Here is a 19,807-nt window from a genome sequence, read left to right as displayed (position 1 = left end):
GTGGTCTTTTACAGTATGTTTTTTTATTGATTTTTATTGGCTAACTAGAAAATCCACACACTTACAGATATGAGTTTCATGTGATTACCTCAGGGCTGTCTCAATCGAGACAGAATTACTTTTGTGGAAATTTTGTACGATTGTATGTTACTTTGCACATGTTTGTACATGACATGTGATTCATATGTTGTTTCTTTTTTCAATTTCGGTTGTCGTGTATTCTAATAATAATGAACAACAAAGAAGAAATCAATTATGAGTTGGAGCATTTCAGGGATGTAATATATATTGATTCCTCATTTAAACTGAAGGGGAATAGGTGCATCCTAATGATCCTAATACGGGCATCTGATAGCGGGATAAAGCACAACGTATGCTGTTTGAAAGTTCCTGTTTCTGTTGGACGAGGACAAGGGCATCCCGAAACTTTCCCACGTATTTCTAGCTTACCTCTCGATATAGGGACGTTTCCAGGGTGACTCTACGTAGAGTCACACTCATTACGAATCGGGCCATATGCTCAGCCCAAGAGTCAGCACAGGTGCGTGGCACTCACCGATCATGCTGCATGCTGCTGGGAATAAGGAACAAAAAATGTCAGAACAAAAAGTGACACTTGAGGTTTGTTCACATTCAATTAACTCGTTAATGTTAAACAAACAAACAGAAAACTGACTTAGAACATGAAGTAGGGCATGAACCTGACTGCGTGCCGTCTGAGCACCCTGGGAGAGCGTCTGAAGTCCACACTGTAGTAAAACAAAACCTGGTCAGTAAATGTAATCTGGACAACTTGATTTTTTGTTTGGCTGACACATTTTAGTTCAGTCATCTTAACTAGATCTAAATAAGCTGATGCAAGTATCTTGTAATATTATATAACTTGACCATGATGATTTAACCTGCTGAGGTAAACATTATGTTGATATAAATATGTTTACAATACATACACCATAAATTATTGTCCCTGTTTATCAGTACCACCTTTTGCACATGAGGTGAATCTTCCTCCGTGGCTATGTACCAAAGAGAAACATAAATGTAACTTTGCAGCGTTCACATCAGCAGTGCTGGCTATTTTCTCTGGATAGCATCTTAATTAAGTTGCACTTAATTAAAGGAGCTGCCATTGAACTAAGAGCCACTGTTTGTGCATCTCTCACATGCAGCTTATTCGGGCATCTGTTTGTCTATCGAACTGCTGAAGTCTTTTTTTCTTTTTCTTTTTTATTTACCTTGGGTAGTACACTCTGTGCTGAGGAGCACTTTTTTTACACACACAGATTGATGCAAAATGCATAAAATAACACCTCTCTTAGTTCAGTTCTGGGGAAAATAATACTTACTCACACTTAAGTATCTACATTTTTTACCACTCTTTTAGGCTTTTGACAGCCATTGGCAGTCAACAGGAAAATATTAAAATGAAAAAGACAGGAAGAAGATAGTCTGGTCTACTAAAATGCTAAATAATTTGATCTTCAGTGTTGAAGAGAATATCATTTGCTCCCCAAACCAATAGCCAACCTTATTCAGGTCCTTCATAGTAACTGCTTTTTCTCTCTTCTCTCTCCTACACTACCCCTTCCCTCTGCCCTCCCTCTGTCTTAACACAGTGATGAAGATTGATGTTCAGGTCCTAATTAGCATCTGCTTTAGTATGCACACTGCCAGTTTGTCCATTCCTGACCCTCGAATCAGTTAACAGACATGACAGGGCTTGTCCAATCAGATTAAGGCCAGAGGGACAGACTTCCTGTGTGGAGCTGTCACTCTAGATGCACTGTGGGCACCGCTGATGGATGTGATCTGGACTAGGAGACCCAAATCATTTCAAAATTGTGTAAAACATCATGCATCGTATTAGGTTGTGCAGACAGATGAATAAGATTAACTACAACACCACGACAGTGTGCTGTAAACGCCCTCAAATGGGATAGAAGTGGTAATAAATGAAAGTGACATGATGTGACAGCTTGTTGATCTTAAACCATAAACATTTTAGTCCTGGTTGAATTTGCAACACTTTTGAAAACAGGTGTCAGGCTCTGAATGTGTTTCAATATTGCAACCGTCAATTTGTGGATCTCTTTGCATTACTTAACTTCTCCAACTCATTTATTTCCCCTCATATAGCATCAGCCAATCAGTGTGAAATTCAACATTGTCAAGCATATTGTGTTATAGTGTGTGTGTGTGTGTGTGTGTGTGTGTGTGTGTGTGTGTGTGTGTGTGTGTGTCTGTGTCTGTGTGTGTGTGTGAATACTGTCTATCAATGGCCATGATGGGATTTCAGACTGAAGTTCAACTGTCTCATGAGACCTAGACATGAAAAGAGAGAGAGATGAAGAGAGGTTTAAAAAAAAGAAAGAAATCCTTTGATAGTCCTTGTATTTTCATGTGTGGTACTCTTCTATCACACTTTGCCTCCCTCAAATGTATGTGCGTGTGTGTGTGTGTGTGCATGTTCGTGTATGTGTGTGTGCATCAAAGCCCTACCATCACACAGCAGTCTTTTCCTTTGTCCCAGTTATATCACTCTGTCTCTGCCTCCGCCCTTCCTTCCCTTGCCACCTGCCTTTTTCACAGTCATGTCATACTGCTCTCCTGCCATACCTAGTGATTCCATTGAAAATATTTCACTGCAACACACCCCCGCATGCCTCAAGTAACCTCTCTAACCAGGAACATGAAACTCTGTGCTGCAGCAGTGACACCTAATTTATTCCCCTACCCACTGGTGTGTCATATCAAAAACATACAGCCTGGGTATAAAAGAGCAAAGTCCACAAATTGTTCTGTGTGGCATTTATTACCACACAAAGCAAAAAAATAATAAAAATGTAACATAAAGAATATGGCACATAAGTGGCAACATATCGTGGTGCAGATTCCTTAAAAGCTGTGTGGGTATTTAATGTGGCTTTTGCAGTTATGTTGGTACCGCGTCTTTGATCCGTTTTTACTTTTCCAGGCTGCTGTTTCCATCCTGCTGTTTCACATCATTGGCACGTTGCCTTGTGGTGCATCTACCAGGGCTATGGCTCTCATTAGCACCTGTGTTGACATGACTGGCATCTCATCTGTTGTTTTCCTCTTTCTCCATCTTTTTTCTTTTTTCCTATTTTTCCTTTCCTGTCAGCTTCCTCTCGCTTGTTGTACTCAAAGTTGCCCCCAAATGCTCAGTGTTTCCCCCCCTAACTTTCACTCCTTATCCTCCCTCGCGGTTTCGCTTCTCTATCCTTCTCCCTTCTGCTCTGTTCCTCTCACTGTCTCTCCCTACCAGGGGTTTTTAATTAATGGTCGAGCCATGATGCTTATCTTATCAGCAGATCACTCTGCTTTCTATTAACTACACTGACAGAACTGGGAGGCTGTAGGGGGATGGATGACACACACTCTCATACACATACAGTGACATAGCATATAGTCAGATACATATATATGGCGTCAGTACACAGAAGTATAGACACAAAAGAATATATATGCACCTGCCATTACACTCATGCACACAAACAGACATGAAAGCAACAAGGGCCTCATAAACACACATCATGATGCTATCTTAATCTTGCCACACACCCTTACACACATAAACAAACTGCCCTGATGGTATCTCACTGTGTGATTTAAGGAACGTTGTTTGGGGGTCTCTCCTCCTAAATCCCCTAAATGCCTTGGGAATCCCTCCCTCTTCCTCCTTCTCTCTATCTGTCCTCTACCTCCCTCCTTCAGTCCTGCTTTCCAGCTGAATGAACACTTATCATTCGGCAGATAAACAGCCGTCCATGCTGGAGCTTGCTTTATCTTTGAGAGCCATGTTTACTCCCTGTGAATGCTCTGCTTTCCACAGATGTTTCATAGAGTGCATTCACTTGATCCGACAGAGATGAGCGCTGTGTCGAGGCTTCATTTTCTGCAGCAAAAACTATGGATGCACACACAATCTTCTACCCTATCAGGTTTAACTCCCCAGGCAGGTCAATTGTCCCATATTTACCACATTTTCATGTTTGGGTCGGCTGAGCTAGGAGGCACAATAAATCAGCAGTTTGCACGATAGCTTGATGGGGATTACGGTGAGACACAGTTTGCCACAGAACAGTAAGCATGAAGCCAGAAACAACAAAATCAATCCTCAAACATCATGATCGATGGGAGCCGCAAAATTTCAACATAGGTTTTCGTCAGATCGCATTGAGAGTTGGCAGTTTTCTGAAAGCACAGAGAGAAACAAGCAACAGAGAAACAGTTTACAAAGTGATTATTGGAGAAAACATTACGGTGGATTGAGGCGGCACATGCTCGTGCACGAGTGTAGACATATCCAGTCGCCCACACTTTCACACACACTCATAATTTCCTCATTTGGGGGGCCATAGCAAAACAATTATCAGAGGGGGATAATACAATAAAGGAGACCATTTCCTGTGTATTACCGAGGGACAAAACATTTATTTCACTTTGTCTAGTGTGTTCATGAGAGTATAAACTTCCAGTGGTGGAAAGTATAGGAAATAACTGAAACTGCAGACAGCAAGCAGGCAGCAGAAATGCTGTCCTGTGCAGTTAGCAACACTTTTTGATTCCTTTTATAAGCTTTCTAAAAATTTCTCTGCATGCATCGCTTCATGCTTCTGCCGAAATCCTCTTTATTTGTATTAACTCGTATTTTGTCGCATCCATACAAATGTACAAATAAGCTGTTGCCCTTCAGCTTGACCTTCAAAATGATAATCCCTAGCATCTTCACATTTGCTGGTTACCTCTCAAAAAATTGTCACACATGGTTGCTATGACAATGCTCCAAATCATCCATCTGAAATAACTCAAAAGGTTTCAAAGATTTACTGTTATTCTAAGGAAATCCAGCTTGTCTTTTATTACGCTAAAATGCTAATACCATTTGTGGTTGATTTTGATCCATTTATTAAAGTTTTCATGATTGCCACGTGCTTAGCTTTGTGGCCTTATCTTTACTTTCTCTCATTTCCTGCACTTGTGTTGGATGAAAATGACGATATTTCAGCAAATTAGGCATTCAGCAGGTGATCTGTGTCATTTTTGTTCCACTGTGTTGCTTAATTTCTAAAGCCTTCTCCCATTAGAAGTGAGTTTTCTTGTACTGAAAACAGAGCAGAGTGGATTTTGACATTTAAATCTCTCTTTCATTCATGCTCTGCCTATCCCGCATTAACGTTGACATGCATGGTTGAATATCTGTGGCTGAAAAAAAGTCTCTGATTTTATTGAACTACTTTTAGGTAATATTTTCATTTCAGTGAGAAACTTTGTTAACCTGCTGAAGGAATAAAAGTGTCTCTGTATGTCATTCTGCAGAGAGTTTGGGTGGAGAGATCCAGAGTTGCCAGAGGTGATCCAGATGTTACAGCACCAGTTCCCATCGGTGCAGTCCAATGCTGCAGCCTACCTACAGCATCTCTGTTTTGGAGACAACAAGATCAAAGCTGAGGTTTGTGTATACGTGTGCGTACATGTATGTCCTTGTCTGTGTCTATCAGTGTGTTGCGCAGGTTTAGTATCATGTGAGAATTTGATTAAAATCAGTGTTGCAAAGAAGGGAATGATTGTAACTTTTATAATGAAAGCCATCAAAATATGTGTTTGAAAAAACAGGTGAATAATTTGTGACTAGAAGATGCTGTCAAACCTATTCAGAGGAATGCTTTTGAGAAATAATGCAATAGCTAACCAGTTTCACACTGATGTTCTGCTTGATAAAGCTTGCCACAATCACCATTCTTAAGATGTGCATTCTACTGACTTGTATTTATTGAGGTAATGAAGCTCAATTAGTCCCGAAGCAGCAGGTTTGCCTCTCAAAACTAATTTTGCGGTGAAGCCCCTTTGAAACACTCTAATAAACCCTTTAATAAAGCTAGTGGCAATCTAAAACAGTGGCATTGGCACATGCAGATGCATTCAAATCTGCATCTCTTCCTTCAACAGACACAAATTCACACACCCCTCCACAGTCTACAGTACCTCTGAATCAATTTACAAGTACACGCGGTTGAGAACATTGACATTTTTTTTCTATATGAAATTAATTTCAGTGGAAGCAGTCAATAGCTGCAACTGCAGCCTAATGAAAAGTGATCCCATATAACTGTAATGCTCATTCATGCACAGATGTAAAGTGATGTGTGTCAGCACAATGTGTGCACATATGCAAATAGACATAACACAATACAAAACAGAAAAATTAATATTAACCTTCTGCAAATCAAAGGCAATTAAACATGTAAACATGCACGCGGCTAATTTTCATTCACATCGACCCACTTACCCACCCACACAAAGACACACGCAGGGATACAGAAATGCAATCACACTTCCATACAAAAACATCACACTTGATTCCTCTCCCTTCCCCTCACCCATGCAGCTCTGAAAGAAACCTAAGTGCTCGTGTCTTTTATAATGGATCCAATTATGCCTGAATAGAGGTGTCCAACAATGGTGAAAAAACATTGCGTTGACAGCGAAATCTTTGGCCTGGCTTCATCAAGTCTGTTTCATTGTCATGCTTTGGGTCCCAGGCGTGGCTAAACACTGTTTACACAAAAAGAGAATTCAGCCTGTACTTTGGATCACATCAAACAAAAACACACTTATATTCTCTGCAAACACGAGATACATTTCCACTTTTCCACATGTGCACAATGCACATGACAGCAATGCAGTGTGTGAAATATGATGCAATAAGAAACACAGTGAGATGTGCCTTAAGCTGTATTTCTTAAATAGTCTTTAATGAAAAACAAAGTTGATTGACGATCACTAAGCCAGATATGGGACATTAATTTGGTTAAAGATCCATTTGCTATATTGAAGCCAAATAGTGTAGTGTTTTTGTACACATACACACATGCACACACACACACACACACAAACACACACGCATGTACACACGCACACACATATAGATATAGATAGAAAGACAGAGATATAGATAGATATAATATGATATCATGCAGGACTATGGATGAGTAGATGACCGGCATCCACACTGATCAAGAAACACCTGGTAGCTCAATGTTATAACATCAGTAGAGGACAGCTAGCTACCATTAAAGCTGGAGATCCAGAGTCTACAGTACAATGGGAAGAATAGTGAGCTGTATGAACATAATAAGCCAACTCTGATAGAAGAGAGCAGTGTAACTGAACCTGATAATACCTGCAGTAACAGAGGAAACTACTGATTGTGGCCAGACTCAAGTTAGCCACCAAACCAAGGGCACAACTCCCCCAGTTCACTGACAAAGTCCTATCAGAGGAGATTATTGCAGATGTGACCACTGCTCTGCTCACCATCCACACTACTCGTATCACAGAGCTATTAGATACCCCTGCCTCAGTAATCCTAGAAGGACTTGGGTATATGATCAAGAATGCGTGTAGAGAAAGCTCTTTGTGGAGAAGAAGGCTGGAATTTAAAATCAGAAAAGCTCAAAGGATATTAGTTGGTTAAGTGAAGTGTAGAAAGGCATCATGAGAAAAGTATAAGATGAGGCTCTGGAAACTGCCAAACGAATGTTACAGCTCTGGCTGAAGAGATACCACCAGAGACGCAGGAGGAAAAATATGAGTGGCCTTTTTCAAGGATGCTACCAGGATGTACTCTTAGTTGCAAGAGAATAATAGGAAAGACTAGGATAACAACTAGGACAGACCTACCAGAGCTGAAGATGTTCTCCCAGAAGAATATCTGGGAGAAAAAGGTGCACATAACACCAGCACCTAGAGCAAGAGCCAGTCAGCATCACAAAGGCAGACGTTCCTCAATGAGTTGTTGTTGGAGGAATGAAGAGCTGGACGGCACCAGGACTTAGCACGATCTACACCTGGTGGATGAAAAAGAAGAACACCACTCCATAAACGCGTGGCAGTACAAATTGAAGTAGTGGGACTACTAACAGCAGGTACTCATCTGGACTGGAATTATAGCAACACACACGAATCACATGAGGCACATGAGTTAATGCATGAGCACAGCCTAGGGCGTAGTAGGGCATTGTAAATTACACCAAAGCACCAGCTCCTGGATAACACAGCACTACACTAGGACTGTAAGACCAGATAGACCAGCCTCAGCTTTGACTACAAGAAAGACTACAGCTCAATGCCACACACATAGAGACTGGAATGTTTGGCACCGTACAAAGCTAATAGCACACTAATAATGTTAGTCAGGAACTGGGACTGTGGGAGACCACTGGAGACCAAGTCCAAGGGAATTGCATAAGTCACTATCAAGAGGTGATGCACTGCCCCTACTCTTCATCACCCTCTCATGATCCACAACACGTAAAATCACTATATTAGTTTGTTTGGGGTTTTTTTGGTCAGCTGTCCTTTAAAGGTCCGCTTTTTCTAACATTTGACCACTTTAAGACATGCTACTTGTAATGTGTGTTGCCATTATGTGTATTTCAAGTTTCGATCCAAATCGTTTTTTAAACCATACCTTTGTACCTCTGGGTTTGAGCTTGATTTCAGTAAACTACACCCATATTGATACAGACCTGAATGAGACTCTGTTAATTACTTAAGTACAGCCAAAATCTCAGTACAGTTTTTGTTTGTAACTTATGTGAATGCAAATTTTGTCAGATAACACTGAAATTGCAGGAATCGAGATTTCAGTTCAGAGTAACTGCTTGGTAAATATGTTGAGTATGTTAATTTTTTTCCCCTGTATGTTCTGTTGTCTGACAACAGGGACATGACAATATGTACATGCAAAGACTGTTTGGAGTTAAAGATGTTTGTTTATAGTGAATTCGGTTGTAATAAAATATAAGACGAGCGTAGAGAGTCAGAGAGAAGCAAACGGTTAAGTCTTAAAATTTCTAAGTTCATAGTTAGCTTTTAGCATTACATTTTTTCCAGAGCTGATTACATTAGTGCCTTTAAAGAATAGCAAGATTGTATTAGTATTTCATCAAGTTTTTAGTTCAGGAGAACATAAAAGTATTAGTTTGGTTAGTTCAAGGTTTTTTTCCGCATCACCATACAGCCATTATTTGATATTTTACCAGAGCCATTACGTTTGTCGCATTCAACCTACCAGACTCCACTTACAAACACACACACAGACACAAAGTTTACCTTGGAGAAACTGGGATTTGCTGGGTGCCTCTGGTGTTTAACATATTAGTCTGATTCAAAAATAACGTGTTAAAATACCAGTCACACACACAAAATAAACTCATGAGGCAGAAAGCGGTCCTCTGCCAGCTAAAATTACCTTTTAGAGTTCAGTGGCTTTAACCAGAACAACAGTCGTCCTTGTCAAAGAAGCTCTGTGAGCTTTAAAAATGCTTTAAATACAAACTAATTGGGAATTTTGTTGTTGTTGTTACGAGATGTTTTGCTGCTGAACCTCCAGAGCAGTATTTTCAACATCCATATTAGCAGCATACTATGGTATGGTCGGGTAACTATGGACAACTTTTAGCTCAACTCATATTGGTTACATAATGTTTTACATAGAAACAGAGGAAAATTCTTACTTCCTCCAGGTTTTCATAACTCATATTTTTTTTCCTTTCATCTCATAATATTATAAAAACTAATTTTCATGATAAATCAATTCATTTCAATCAAAGGTAAATATAAAATAAATGATCATAACTGTCACTGCTTCATAATTACTATTAGTATCATTATGATTAGCTTGGATGTTTAATAACATTTTCTTTTGTTGTCAGTTATGTATCTTTTCTCATCTTCAGAGTTGTAAGAAAGTGACTTTTTTCTTTCATTTTAAACAAGCGAGAGTTTAAAATGTCTGTATGACTATCTTTGCTTTATTACAAAGGCTTCCAAACACATGAAGTGGCATTAAATTGTCAATTGTATTCTCTCCTGCTTATCAGCAGACAAAAAGAAAAATGTGTTATTAACGCTTTGAAGCAAAGACAAAGACCAGCAGGGGCGCACGTTGATTAGCATTACTTCAATCCAGTTACACACATGGGCTTTTTTTATCACCCGGTCTGTGCCTGTATTTCAAAAGAGAGGTGAGGTTTCATTTGATGGAGTTTTGTCCATGACAGTCCCTTCTTCTCTTTAACCACAGGAAACATAATGGCACTACTAACTTCCTGGATTTTTGTCCACATCATTTGTTCATTTTGACTTCTCCAATCACCCAGCAGGGAAGTAGACAGGTCTATATCAGGATGAGTGCGTTGCATGATTACAAGTGTAATTTTATGTGTCGGTGAATTCAAATTAACAATCAGAAGAAACGTTTATTTGCAGAGTAGTGCCAGGATTTTAGTGCAAGGGGAAAATTCCTGTCTTTTTTTTTTTTTTTTTTGTATTTCGCCTTTACTTCACATTTCCTGTCATAAATTTTTTTAGCTCACATGTACGTCACATTTTCATAGGAACTCACCCAATTACGTTAGCAATATTACATGTATGTCACATGGATGGATTTGTGTTTGTTTGTAGGATTATCTGATACCAGAATATCCTGACAGGAGTAGTAGGATATAAATTTCGTTAACAATTAAGGTCACGGTTTTGTTTGTTTTCAATGTTGAAGGTTAGATTGTGTAACAAAGACACAGTTTATACATTCTATTTTCTGCTTCTCAAATTTGGCAGACTACTAAAGGACAATGAGCTGTGAATGTTTTAGCGAGTCACTTTTTTTTTTGTGCTCCCTAATTTACTTCAAAGCTCTGTATTGATTTTCTTTTTCCAGAAATTATACTGGCTATTAAATTCAAAAAGTTGAAATCACAGCTTTTTATAACTGTCTATTCATTTTATATTGTCTAATCTGTGTGTGTCACTCCAAAATCACTACTGGCATTTAGGAAATTAAAAGCTTCTCTAACAAAATAATAACTACTTAATTTTGTATTGTTGTAGCAGGTGATTTAAGACATTACTCGACAGCACTAAGATTTCTTCTTTTTGGCTATAGTGAAAAGGAACCTTGTGATTTTTTTTGTCATTTGAAATATTATTGCATTAAGTTGTGATTTCCTGCCTCACTTTATATACATATAAAGTTTTAGAAGCACTGTTTTAGAAAGATAATGTACAGGAAGTCCTGCATTGTAGTATTTACTTGGTTCTTGAGACATACAGTGACATGTATGTGAAAGTAAATGCTTTTTGCAGCTATTTGGTATGACTCTGGATTAAGAGGCTTATATTCTCGTATTTTCAGTCACAGTGAGCAGCTGAATACAGCCACAGTATGGTTCCTATTCATTGCTAAAGACATAATCTGTAGCAGCAAATACAAGTGGAAAGATAGAAACAGAAACCAGAAAAAAATACGTTTTTAGAAAGAAAGAAGAAAAATATTGGCGAAAAAAACAAGAAAATATTTCCCTATGATATCTTGGAACTGGTACATAAGATGACACAATGTTTTGTTTCTTGGTCGATGACATTTATATGTGCTTGTGTACAAATGTTTCAACACAGGTATGAGTGGACATTTTAGATTAGATGTGTCAGTGTGAGCATGTTTTAATTTACAGTTATATGCATGGATATTTTTCTTTTTCCTACACAAATACTGCGAGCAGGAAAGAGAAGTCAGATATAGAGAAAGTGAAAGAGAGAGAGAGAGGCTGTGTTTCGTGTGTGTCTGTGTTTGATAAGGTAGATGGAGGTCTGGCTGCAGCCTAGACTGCAGAGGCAGCTTGCCAAATTCATCTTCAGCATCATTTATAGCATCTTTAGACACATACACAGTACAAATGCTGTATCATCCACACACATAACTAAATTCACACCTACAACCAGTTATATGCTGTATATTTCCCACAGAGTGAATTAAAACAGAACCATTGACATGGCAGCTAATAGATTTCCTTTGGGTATGCAAAACACAGGCTCACAGTCTCAACCTGAGCTTTAGTTACATCAGTAATTCATTTTGGGTTGCAGCCATATCAATATCCATTTATCCAACAAGCGGCTTGATGGGGGACGAATGTGACCCCTGACTCTTTGTCATTTCTCAGCCTCAAAAGAATCAGGCTTTAGATTTTTAGGCCGTGAACTCTACAAATGCTGTAAATATCTGTTCAGTAGACATGAATGCGGAAGATGAGAAATGCAGCAAATGATTCTTAATGATGCTGCAGAAGTAGTATATGTTTCTGTCCCTCTTCACAGCGTATTTTCCACTTAGCTTTTCCCCCTTATGTACATTTAGGTTAATAAGTTGGTTTTAAATCAAACTGTATGTACGTGTAGTTAAAGTGCAGACTTTCAGCTTTACTTCAAGGGATTTAGCAAGAACCTATGGATATCACTAAACGCTGTGTTTCCTCCTTTGAGATGCTCTGCCACTGCCAAGCCTTTACTGCAGCTACCTTCAAATACTGCTTGTACAGATTCAGTGGGTTCAGTTCAGGCACTGATCATTGAAGGCTACTGCATGTCTTTGCCTTAAGAAACTCTTGTGTTGCTTTTGGAGCATCTTTTTGGCCATTATCTATTAGATGTTTTCTGGCATAGTTTAATGCATTTCTGTTACTGACTATAACGAGTTGTTATCTGTTAACATTCATAAAGGCATCTTTTGAGCCAACTTTAAAGACTTTGAGAGTCTTTGAAAACATCCTTGACTTGGTTAGAGGTTGTGAAGGATTTTTCTTAACCAAGGAAAGAATTCTGCAATCAACCACTGTATTTGCCATCTGTGGACTTCCAAGCCTGTTGATGTTGTTGAACTGGCTGGTGCATTCCTTTTGAAAATGGTTGCAGTTCCTATACAGTTAATCGAATACTTTTATTAAAACCGTTGAAGTAAAGCTGAAAGACGCTTTAATCACATTTTGATTTTCTAACCTAACTGTAAGTGTTGCAAAAGTACCAGCAACATACTTTAATTAAAAACATTTTACTCTATAATTCACTCTAATTTTTAAACAACCTAATTAATAACACATACATTGCTGCTGTGAGGAATAGTGTTTGCTCTGTTTTCTCTGTTAGCTACCTCGTCATACAACAAAGCCTCCAGTATATTTGTTACAGTACATTTTCACAGCTGTGAATTTTTATGCTGATAACTCTATGAGAATTAGCTGTGTCCCTGCCTCAGAACAATATTAGGTAGCCATAGGTTAATGGTTTATTTGGCCCAGTTTAAAATTCTCAAGAGGGAAATGTTAGCCCTGGGCCAAAAACTCAATTAACCAAAGGTTGGAAGGCTCTAAATTGCAGTTAGCCCTAGGCTAAGTGTCAAGTGAAGACAACACAACCCCTTGTATGTGTGTGTATGCTTGCCTCTGTGTGTGAATACATAAACGGTTAAAAGGTGTGACACATCTCCTCTCTGTCTGCACACTCACATGCACCCTGTCTGGAGCTAGTGGTTAATGCTGAAGTTCCATATGTGGTTAGTCATAAATGCTTGTTAAGCTTCACGTGACACCGTCTCAGGTGCGTGGCACCCATGTATCCCACTGCCGGCTTTCATGCTGGCAGCATCTCTGATTCTCACAATCTCAGCTGTCACCACTGCTAACTGTTACCACGGCAAAACTGTCGCTATGGGTTACCAATAGCCGTGTCCACCGCAGAAGAGCGTGAGACAAAGACAAATCAATCAGCGCTTCTAATCTTCTTTACATGAGGAGCAGGCACAGAGGTATTGCCAAGCCTTGTATGTAGCTCAGAGGCAATACAAAGTGGAATAATAGATTAAGTGTGACATAAACACAAACAGGGAGAGGTGCACGAATTAGCATGGGGAAGGAAAAGGGGAACAGGAGGAGGGGAAGAAGAGCAGAGGTGGGGACTAGAGGACGTAAGAGGGGCAGCAAATCAGGTTGAGGAAATTGTATGGCCAATCTAGCAAGGTTATTTTGCCATTCACTGCCTTCCTTAATCCATTTTAATTGAATAGATAAGCAAAGTCATTTTGCTCGATAAACTCCTGCTGTGTCATGAAACACCCACATCCTCTTTGCCCTCCATTTCTCATGCTTTCTCTTTCTTGTGTCACCCTCACTCTCGCTTTCTCTCTTCTTATGTGCATCTTTATTATCATTGGTTATTGCTTGCGCTTGTGTGCACACCTATTTTTGACTTAATCACGCTAAAAGTATGAGTGCGAGTGTGCGAGAGCCAAAAAATGAAACAAAAAAAAGCCTTGGAAGTCCATTCATGTCTTATTGCTCGTCTGCGTAGTAAAATCCATCCATCTGGTGCTTCACATTGAAGCAGGCATTACTAATGAAGTATTTTCTATATTTAATGTCCCATGTTTAGAGGGGAAGGTGCTGAAAAATATTAAAGGGTTTCAAAAAGTCTGAATATGCATCTAACTGTGAAAAACTGGAGTTATCTGGTTGAGTAAGTCTGTCAGTTGCAGTGCTCAAGAGATTAAATAAAAGTGGAGGCATGAGGGACACACTCTCTCTCTCTCTCTCTCTCTCTCGTTTTCTCTCTCTCTGTCTCACACACTAGTTGCTCCATCCTTGTTTCGACTAGTCTCCTGGAGATCTCAGCAGCCTGTTTCTAGTGATTAGCGCAACACCCCTGTCGACTGGACCAAACACAGGCTGATTTAAGCTCTTTGGCCCCCTAAGGCTGATGAAGATCCCTGCAGTGGAGAAGTGATGTGGGAGGTTTAAAAACCACCAGCATAGGGAGAGAGCAATATGTGTCGCGCCATGGGGGGAAGGCATTATGTGTAACGCCAGAGTGCCCTCATTGTGATCCCTACTGGGCTAACAGTCCTGACTGCCTCGCCCTCTCACAGAATCGAGATATAATCATAAATCTAAACTGATTGACTTTGTTTATTTCTCAAACTGTGGCTAAGCATGTTTCTCTTTATGTGTATTTACAAGGCAAAAATAGTAGCAGACACAAGGCAAGTAGTGTAGCTGGGTACAGATTTGCTGTGCAGTTAGGTGAGTCGTCATGTACAGTTTAAAGAAGTGTTCAATTAATTTAATTTTTCCCTGCTATGCCTGCCTTTTGGTGGCTGAAATACACATTTAAAATAAATCAAGGTAACAGATGCATGGTTTTGGAATGTGTGTGTTACACGCCTTCTTAAAAAGGATAAACAACCACTAGTCACTGAATCTGTGGAGGCTGCCATGATTGCCTTTCATCTTTTAGTCATTAAGATAAAAATTTAACGTTAGTTTTCCAATTCATAAGTGAACTGTTCATGCATATCAATTATCATATGCAAATGTGATAAAAGGAAACAAAAACCTAAGAAGGGAGGACAACCACACAGAAAAAGTGCCGGGTAACGTGCAGATTCTATAACATACAGGCACACACAAGCAAGCTTATTCTTCCCTAATCAGTGTAATTAAGTGTCATTTTTTGTTAAAGCCCAGTCATTAGTATATTTAATTAGCCCACATTGTGCTGTTAATCTGATTGGCAGGACTGACAGACACTGGAGGCTGTATACACACATGCGCACACAAACACACATTATACACACTGTGTACGAAGTAGCTACTTGCATAGATAAATAACCAGCCATCAGGAGTACAAGATATTAAAATTTCAGCATTGAAAAAAATATTCTCTACAATACTTCTTGCTGCTGATTTTTATTAATATATATTATTCATTTACGACAGATTTGATTGATTCGATTTCTTTGATACTCAGATCCGTAGACAGGGAGGCATCCAGCTGCTCGTTGATCTACTGGACCACAGGATGAGTGAGGTCCATCGCAGCGCCTGCGGAGCCTTGAGAAACCTGGTGTATGGCAAGGCCAATGATGAGAACAAAGTAACCCTGAAGAACTGCGGGGGGATTCCTGCCTTGGTCCGCCTGCTGAGGAAGACCGGAGATGTGGAAATCAGAGAGCTAGTCACAGGTACGCTGTCTGTGACAATTTTTTACTTCAGCTCCTAGCATGTACAGTATATCAGTTATTTTCCAGCATGGCTCTGTTTATGGCCTCGGGAGAGATTTTAATGGAATATGTTTGTGTGTGTGTGTGTGTGTGCAATTCCCATGTTTATGTGAATGTGTGGATAGAATTTGATATGTGAGGATGCAAGGATCTTTCAAGCTGCTCTACATACCACACACCTACACTAAAGCTGCTTTAGGAAAGAATCTTTCAGCCAGCAAAAGGAAAAAAATTAAACTTTCTTTCTGTCTTTTCTTGGTATTGATATTGTATGTGTCTTTCATTCGTTCGTCTAATTGTGGTTTTACTTCTTATTTAGTGACTTAAGTGGTCTCGGTTGGCCATGACAGCACCTACAACCGTTTTGGCTTAGTGAATGTAGTTCTTCATACAGTCAAGTTTTAGTGAATTAGTGTTTGTCAGAAGACTTTACTATTCACCAAACCAAGGCTGTTCATCTTCTTTACTTGCACAACTATTTCACATTCCACTTGAATGATAACATTCAGTCACAGTTGTCCTCAGCAGCCATGACTTGTATGACTCTTGCAAAGAATGCCAACAATCTTTGTGAATGTTATTTATTCTTAGGAGTGTTTTGTCAAGTGTCCCTTTTGACATATTTTATTAAGACGTGTAAGATGTAATGCAGTGCATGTTTTTTGTTTGCATTAATTGTTATTGCATGTCTGCAATGATAAAAAGGTGAATAGGCCCACCTTTCATTCAAATTCTTGCTTAAAGTGGAATTTAAAGCCCCACACTTGTAGCAGGAATCAATCTTGTTTTAACCTTGAGGGAATGAACACTACAAACTAGCTGGTGTAGTTGAAACACACATTGCAGCAGTGCATACACCCACACGCACAAACTTAATAACGTGCAGGCATACACGCGTTCATGCAAATACACATTCAAATATGTTTAGGCAAAAAATGTATAGATTAAATTTAAACACCCACATAAGGTGTTAGATAATAACACAGATAATACACATTTGAGCTGATATCATCTTTTTTTCCAATATGCCTCCCACTGAGAATTTAATATTCTACTAGAGGAGTAGCAAATAGTAACACAACACTGCACCTCTCGCTGCTTAAAAGAAAAAGAAACACATAGATGTGTGCTTACACACAAGCAAACATCTAGGATATATGGAATTTCAGTGGTCAGCTAGTTATTTTCCAGTATGACATTGGCAATATTGATGAAACATAGTGTCTGTGAATTATGCTTATGCAGCTATGCCACACAGGGGGTTCTTACCCGTTAAAGGCTGATGGGGTATGTCATCCTGCCAGCATGGACACCCGAGTTTGTGAATGTGATAACTTGAGCATGAGACGACGTAGGATTTTTAAATCCATATCACAGGTACAGAAACTGAAAGCCTCAGATGAGTTCAAATCCCAGTGGCCTTGACCTCAAGGTCAGAGGTCAACTTTTCTAAAAATCACCTAGGATTTTTACATTAATATGATACGTGCGTCTACGAGGAGGCTGAGAGGCAGCACTGGGAGCTGCCAGTATTTTTTTGTAATCCCTCATTCAAATTAAAACCTTTAACTAGGGACATTTTTTGATGCAGTCACATCAGCCACAGCACAATTTGATTGAGTTCTCCACTTTCAGAAATAAAATATGCTAATATATAATATGCAGAACTACTGAGATTTACCCGTGTGCTGTTTTTGTCTGCTGAACTCGTGATTTCATGGACAGGCAGAGTTTAAGTGCACTATAGTAAGATTTATACATTATGTTAATACACTAGATTAGATCACTTCATGTGGCGACATATGTATTATAAATACTGTCCTGTAATGCATGATTATATAGGACCATGTTTATTTTTGAATTTTCTCATATTGTTGGTATCAGCTGCACAAAAGGTACATTACATTATCTTGCTGCTCAAACTGTGAATTGTCATAAGTGGGGATCTGAATGTTAGCAGCCTAAAAGATTTCCTATAAGCAGCTCTCACCAGCAACTTGTACATCGATTCCTGTGATAAAACATGAGAGAGCCAATACCTTTCTTTCATCTGTTGTCCTTCACTCGCATCTTTTGTTATCTCGTGTCTGCTCGCTTCGCACTTTTCTTTCCCTTTGTCGGTGTGTGCATTGGATTTTTATGTGATTCCACACTTGTTTCATGTTGAGCTGGACTGTGGGTATCTGCACTTGTCTCACCATTGTTTTTCTACATTTGGCCTCTTTGTTACACCTGGTTAGTCCTGAGATAGCAGAGACATGTGCAAGCTCATACAAGTAGATTTAACAGTTTCAGAGATAAAGCAGACCCATTCACTCAAACACAAAAATACACAAAACCTTGCAAAACCATAAAGCGCATTCACACAGAATACTAAACTAAAGTCAGTAGGGCCCCCTCATGCTCAATTTGACCTCTGTCTCCGTTGTTACTTAGCACAACAGAGCTCATCTTTAATCACACATTCAAAAATCCATCCCACTAGGTCACCTGCTCTATGAGGGGGAAGAGGCCCTGGTGGATCATAAGGCTGACAGCTAGCAAGCAAGTGCACAGTTTTTTTCTGTCCTTTTACAAACCCCTGAGATATCGATAACAGCTCGCTAGAGGAGGGTAGAGAAGGAGGAAGGAAGTCTGGAACCTTTTCACTGTTAATGATATCCTCATAACAGGTTGTGTGGCGGCAGGCAATCTCTGCTGCACTAAAAAACAAGGTTTGTTTATATTCAAGATAAAGAAGTAAGAATGTCATTACAAAAAGGCTTCTTTTTTTGATGATCCCAAGGTATACATGGATGATAAACGTGCTGGAGAGACTAAGATACAGAAAAAAACTCGGGGAAGGAATGTCTGTGGTCTGTAAGCAGATTAACCAGTGAATAAAATTCACTGCGAGTCATACCGCATCATGTTTTGAGCTCCGACTTTTATAAATAGTCATCTCACACAGACAGACATGCACTGTGAAATTCTATCTCTGCTTCCCCCGTTTCCTGACTCTTCCTGTCTTTGCCCTTCCCTGTCTGTGATTCAGTGTCATGCATGAGTCTCCCCTGTTGTCTGTTTCCTCTGGTACTTGGCATTAAACTCCACATTTTAAATGCTTTCACGACAGTACAGCCATATTTTGAAGTCTGTCTTAATTTGCCTCGCGTAACACCCTGCTGTTGCTGTAATTCACGTCTAAGAAGTGTTGCATAATTATTCTGTAATTCAGTTAGGTTGATGTTGTTTGTCACAAATACAGAGAAGGACTACAGTTAGTTAATTATGTAAGTGGTGATTTATGCTGTCCTGGCCATTGACACAATCCTACCAGTTTAAGGCAGTTTTAATAAAAGCTGTGTTACAGAGCTTGTGTAGTTAAACGTTTTCAGCCTCAATTTTGTAAAATAAAAATGAAGTATGTCTGTAGCGCAAAGAACAAAAATGAAGGGCTAAAGGCAGGTGACCCTTTTTGAGAGAAAGTGTCAAAAAATGGTGAACTGGGAGGATTAATGCTGAGACTCTTGTAATATCTGGACCATATTCACTGACTTATAATCCAGGTGCTGTTGGACAGAACTAATGTTGTTGGACTGTATTTGGGTTGAGCGGCTATCAGATGAAATTGTGTGACTCTATAGCAACTCTTTCGGTAGATCAGTGCTGAAAAATTTGCAGTTAAAACATGTTACGGAAGAGCTAATGATGCTAATGCTCTGTAACTACATGTTAGTGTCTCTGCTCTCGGATGCTTTGCTGTGTCAAATTTTATTCTACTCAAAGTCTAACCTTTAATTCTACTTGACGGCCGAATAATTTGAAAGTAAACAATGACTGTCACTAGGAGAGATTGATCTAGGATTGTGTCACCCTATGCTACCCGTAGACTCAAAAAAATGCCAGTAT

General features: G+C 39.3%; 1 protein-coding gene across 1 annotated transcript in view; it reads left to right on the top strand.

The window, feature by feature from the left end:
- Window positions 1-19,807, top strand: part of ctnnd2a (catenin (cadherin-associated protein), delta 2a) — a 272,153-nt gene that overhangs the window by 177,908 nt on the left and 74,438 nt on the right. The window contains exons 13-14 of the mRNA XM_085468656.1: window positions 5,341-5,473; window positions 15,664-15,877. Of these exons, the coding sequence (XP_085324782.1) occupies window positions 5,341-5,473; window positions 15,664-15,877 (347 nt within the window). The remainder of the gene's footprint in view (window positions 1-5,340; window positions 5,474-15,663; window positions 15,878-19,807) is intronic.

Source organism: Copadichromis virginalis, linkage group LG9, assembly GCF_057382275.1.
Source record: "Copadichromis virginalis isolate Kocher_CV1m ecotype Utaka linkage group LG9, C_Virginalis_male_GT1.1, whole genome shotgun sequence".
Lineage (NCBI taxonomy): Eukaryota > Metazoa > Chordata > Actinopteri > Cichliformes > Cichlidae > Copadichromis > Copadichromis virginalis.
The sequence above is the reverse complement of the archived record's forward strand: the minus strand, read 5'-3'. Positions and strand labels throughout refer to the sequence as shown.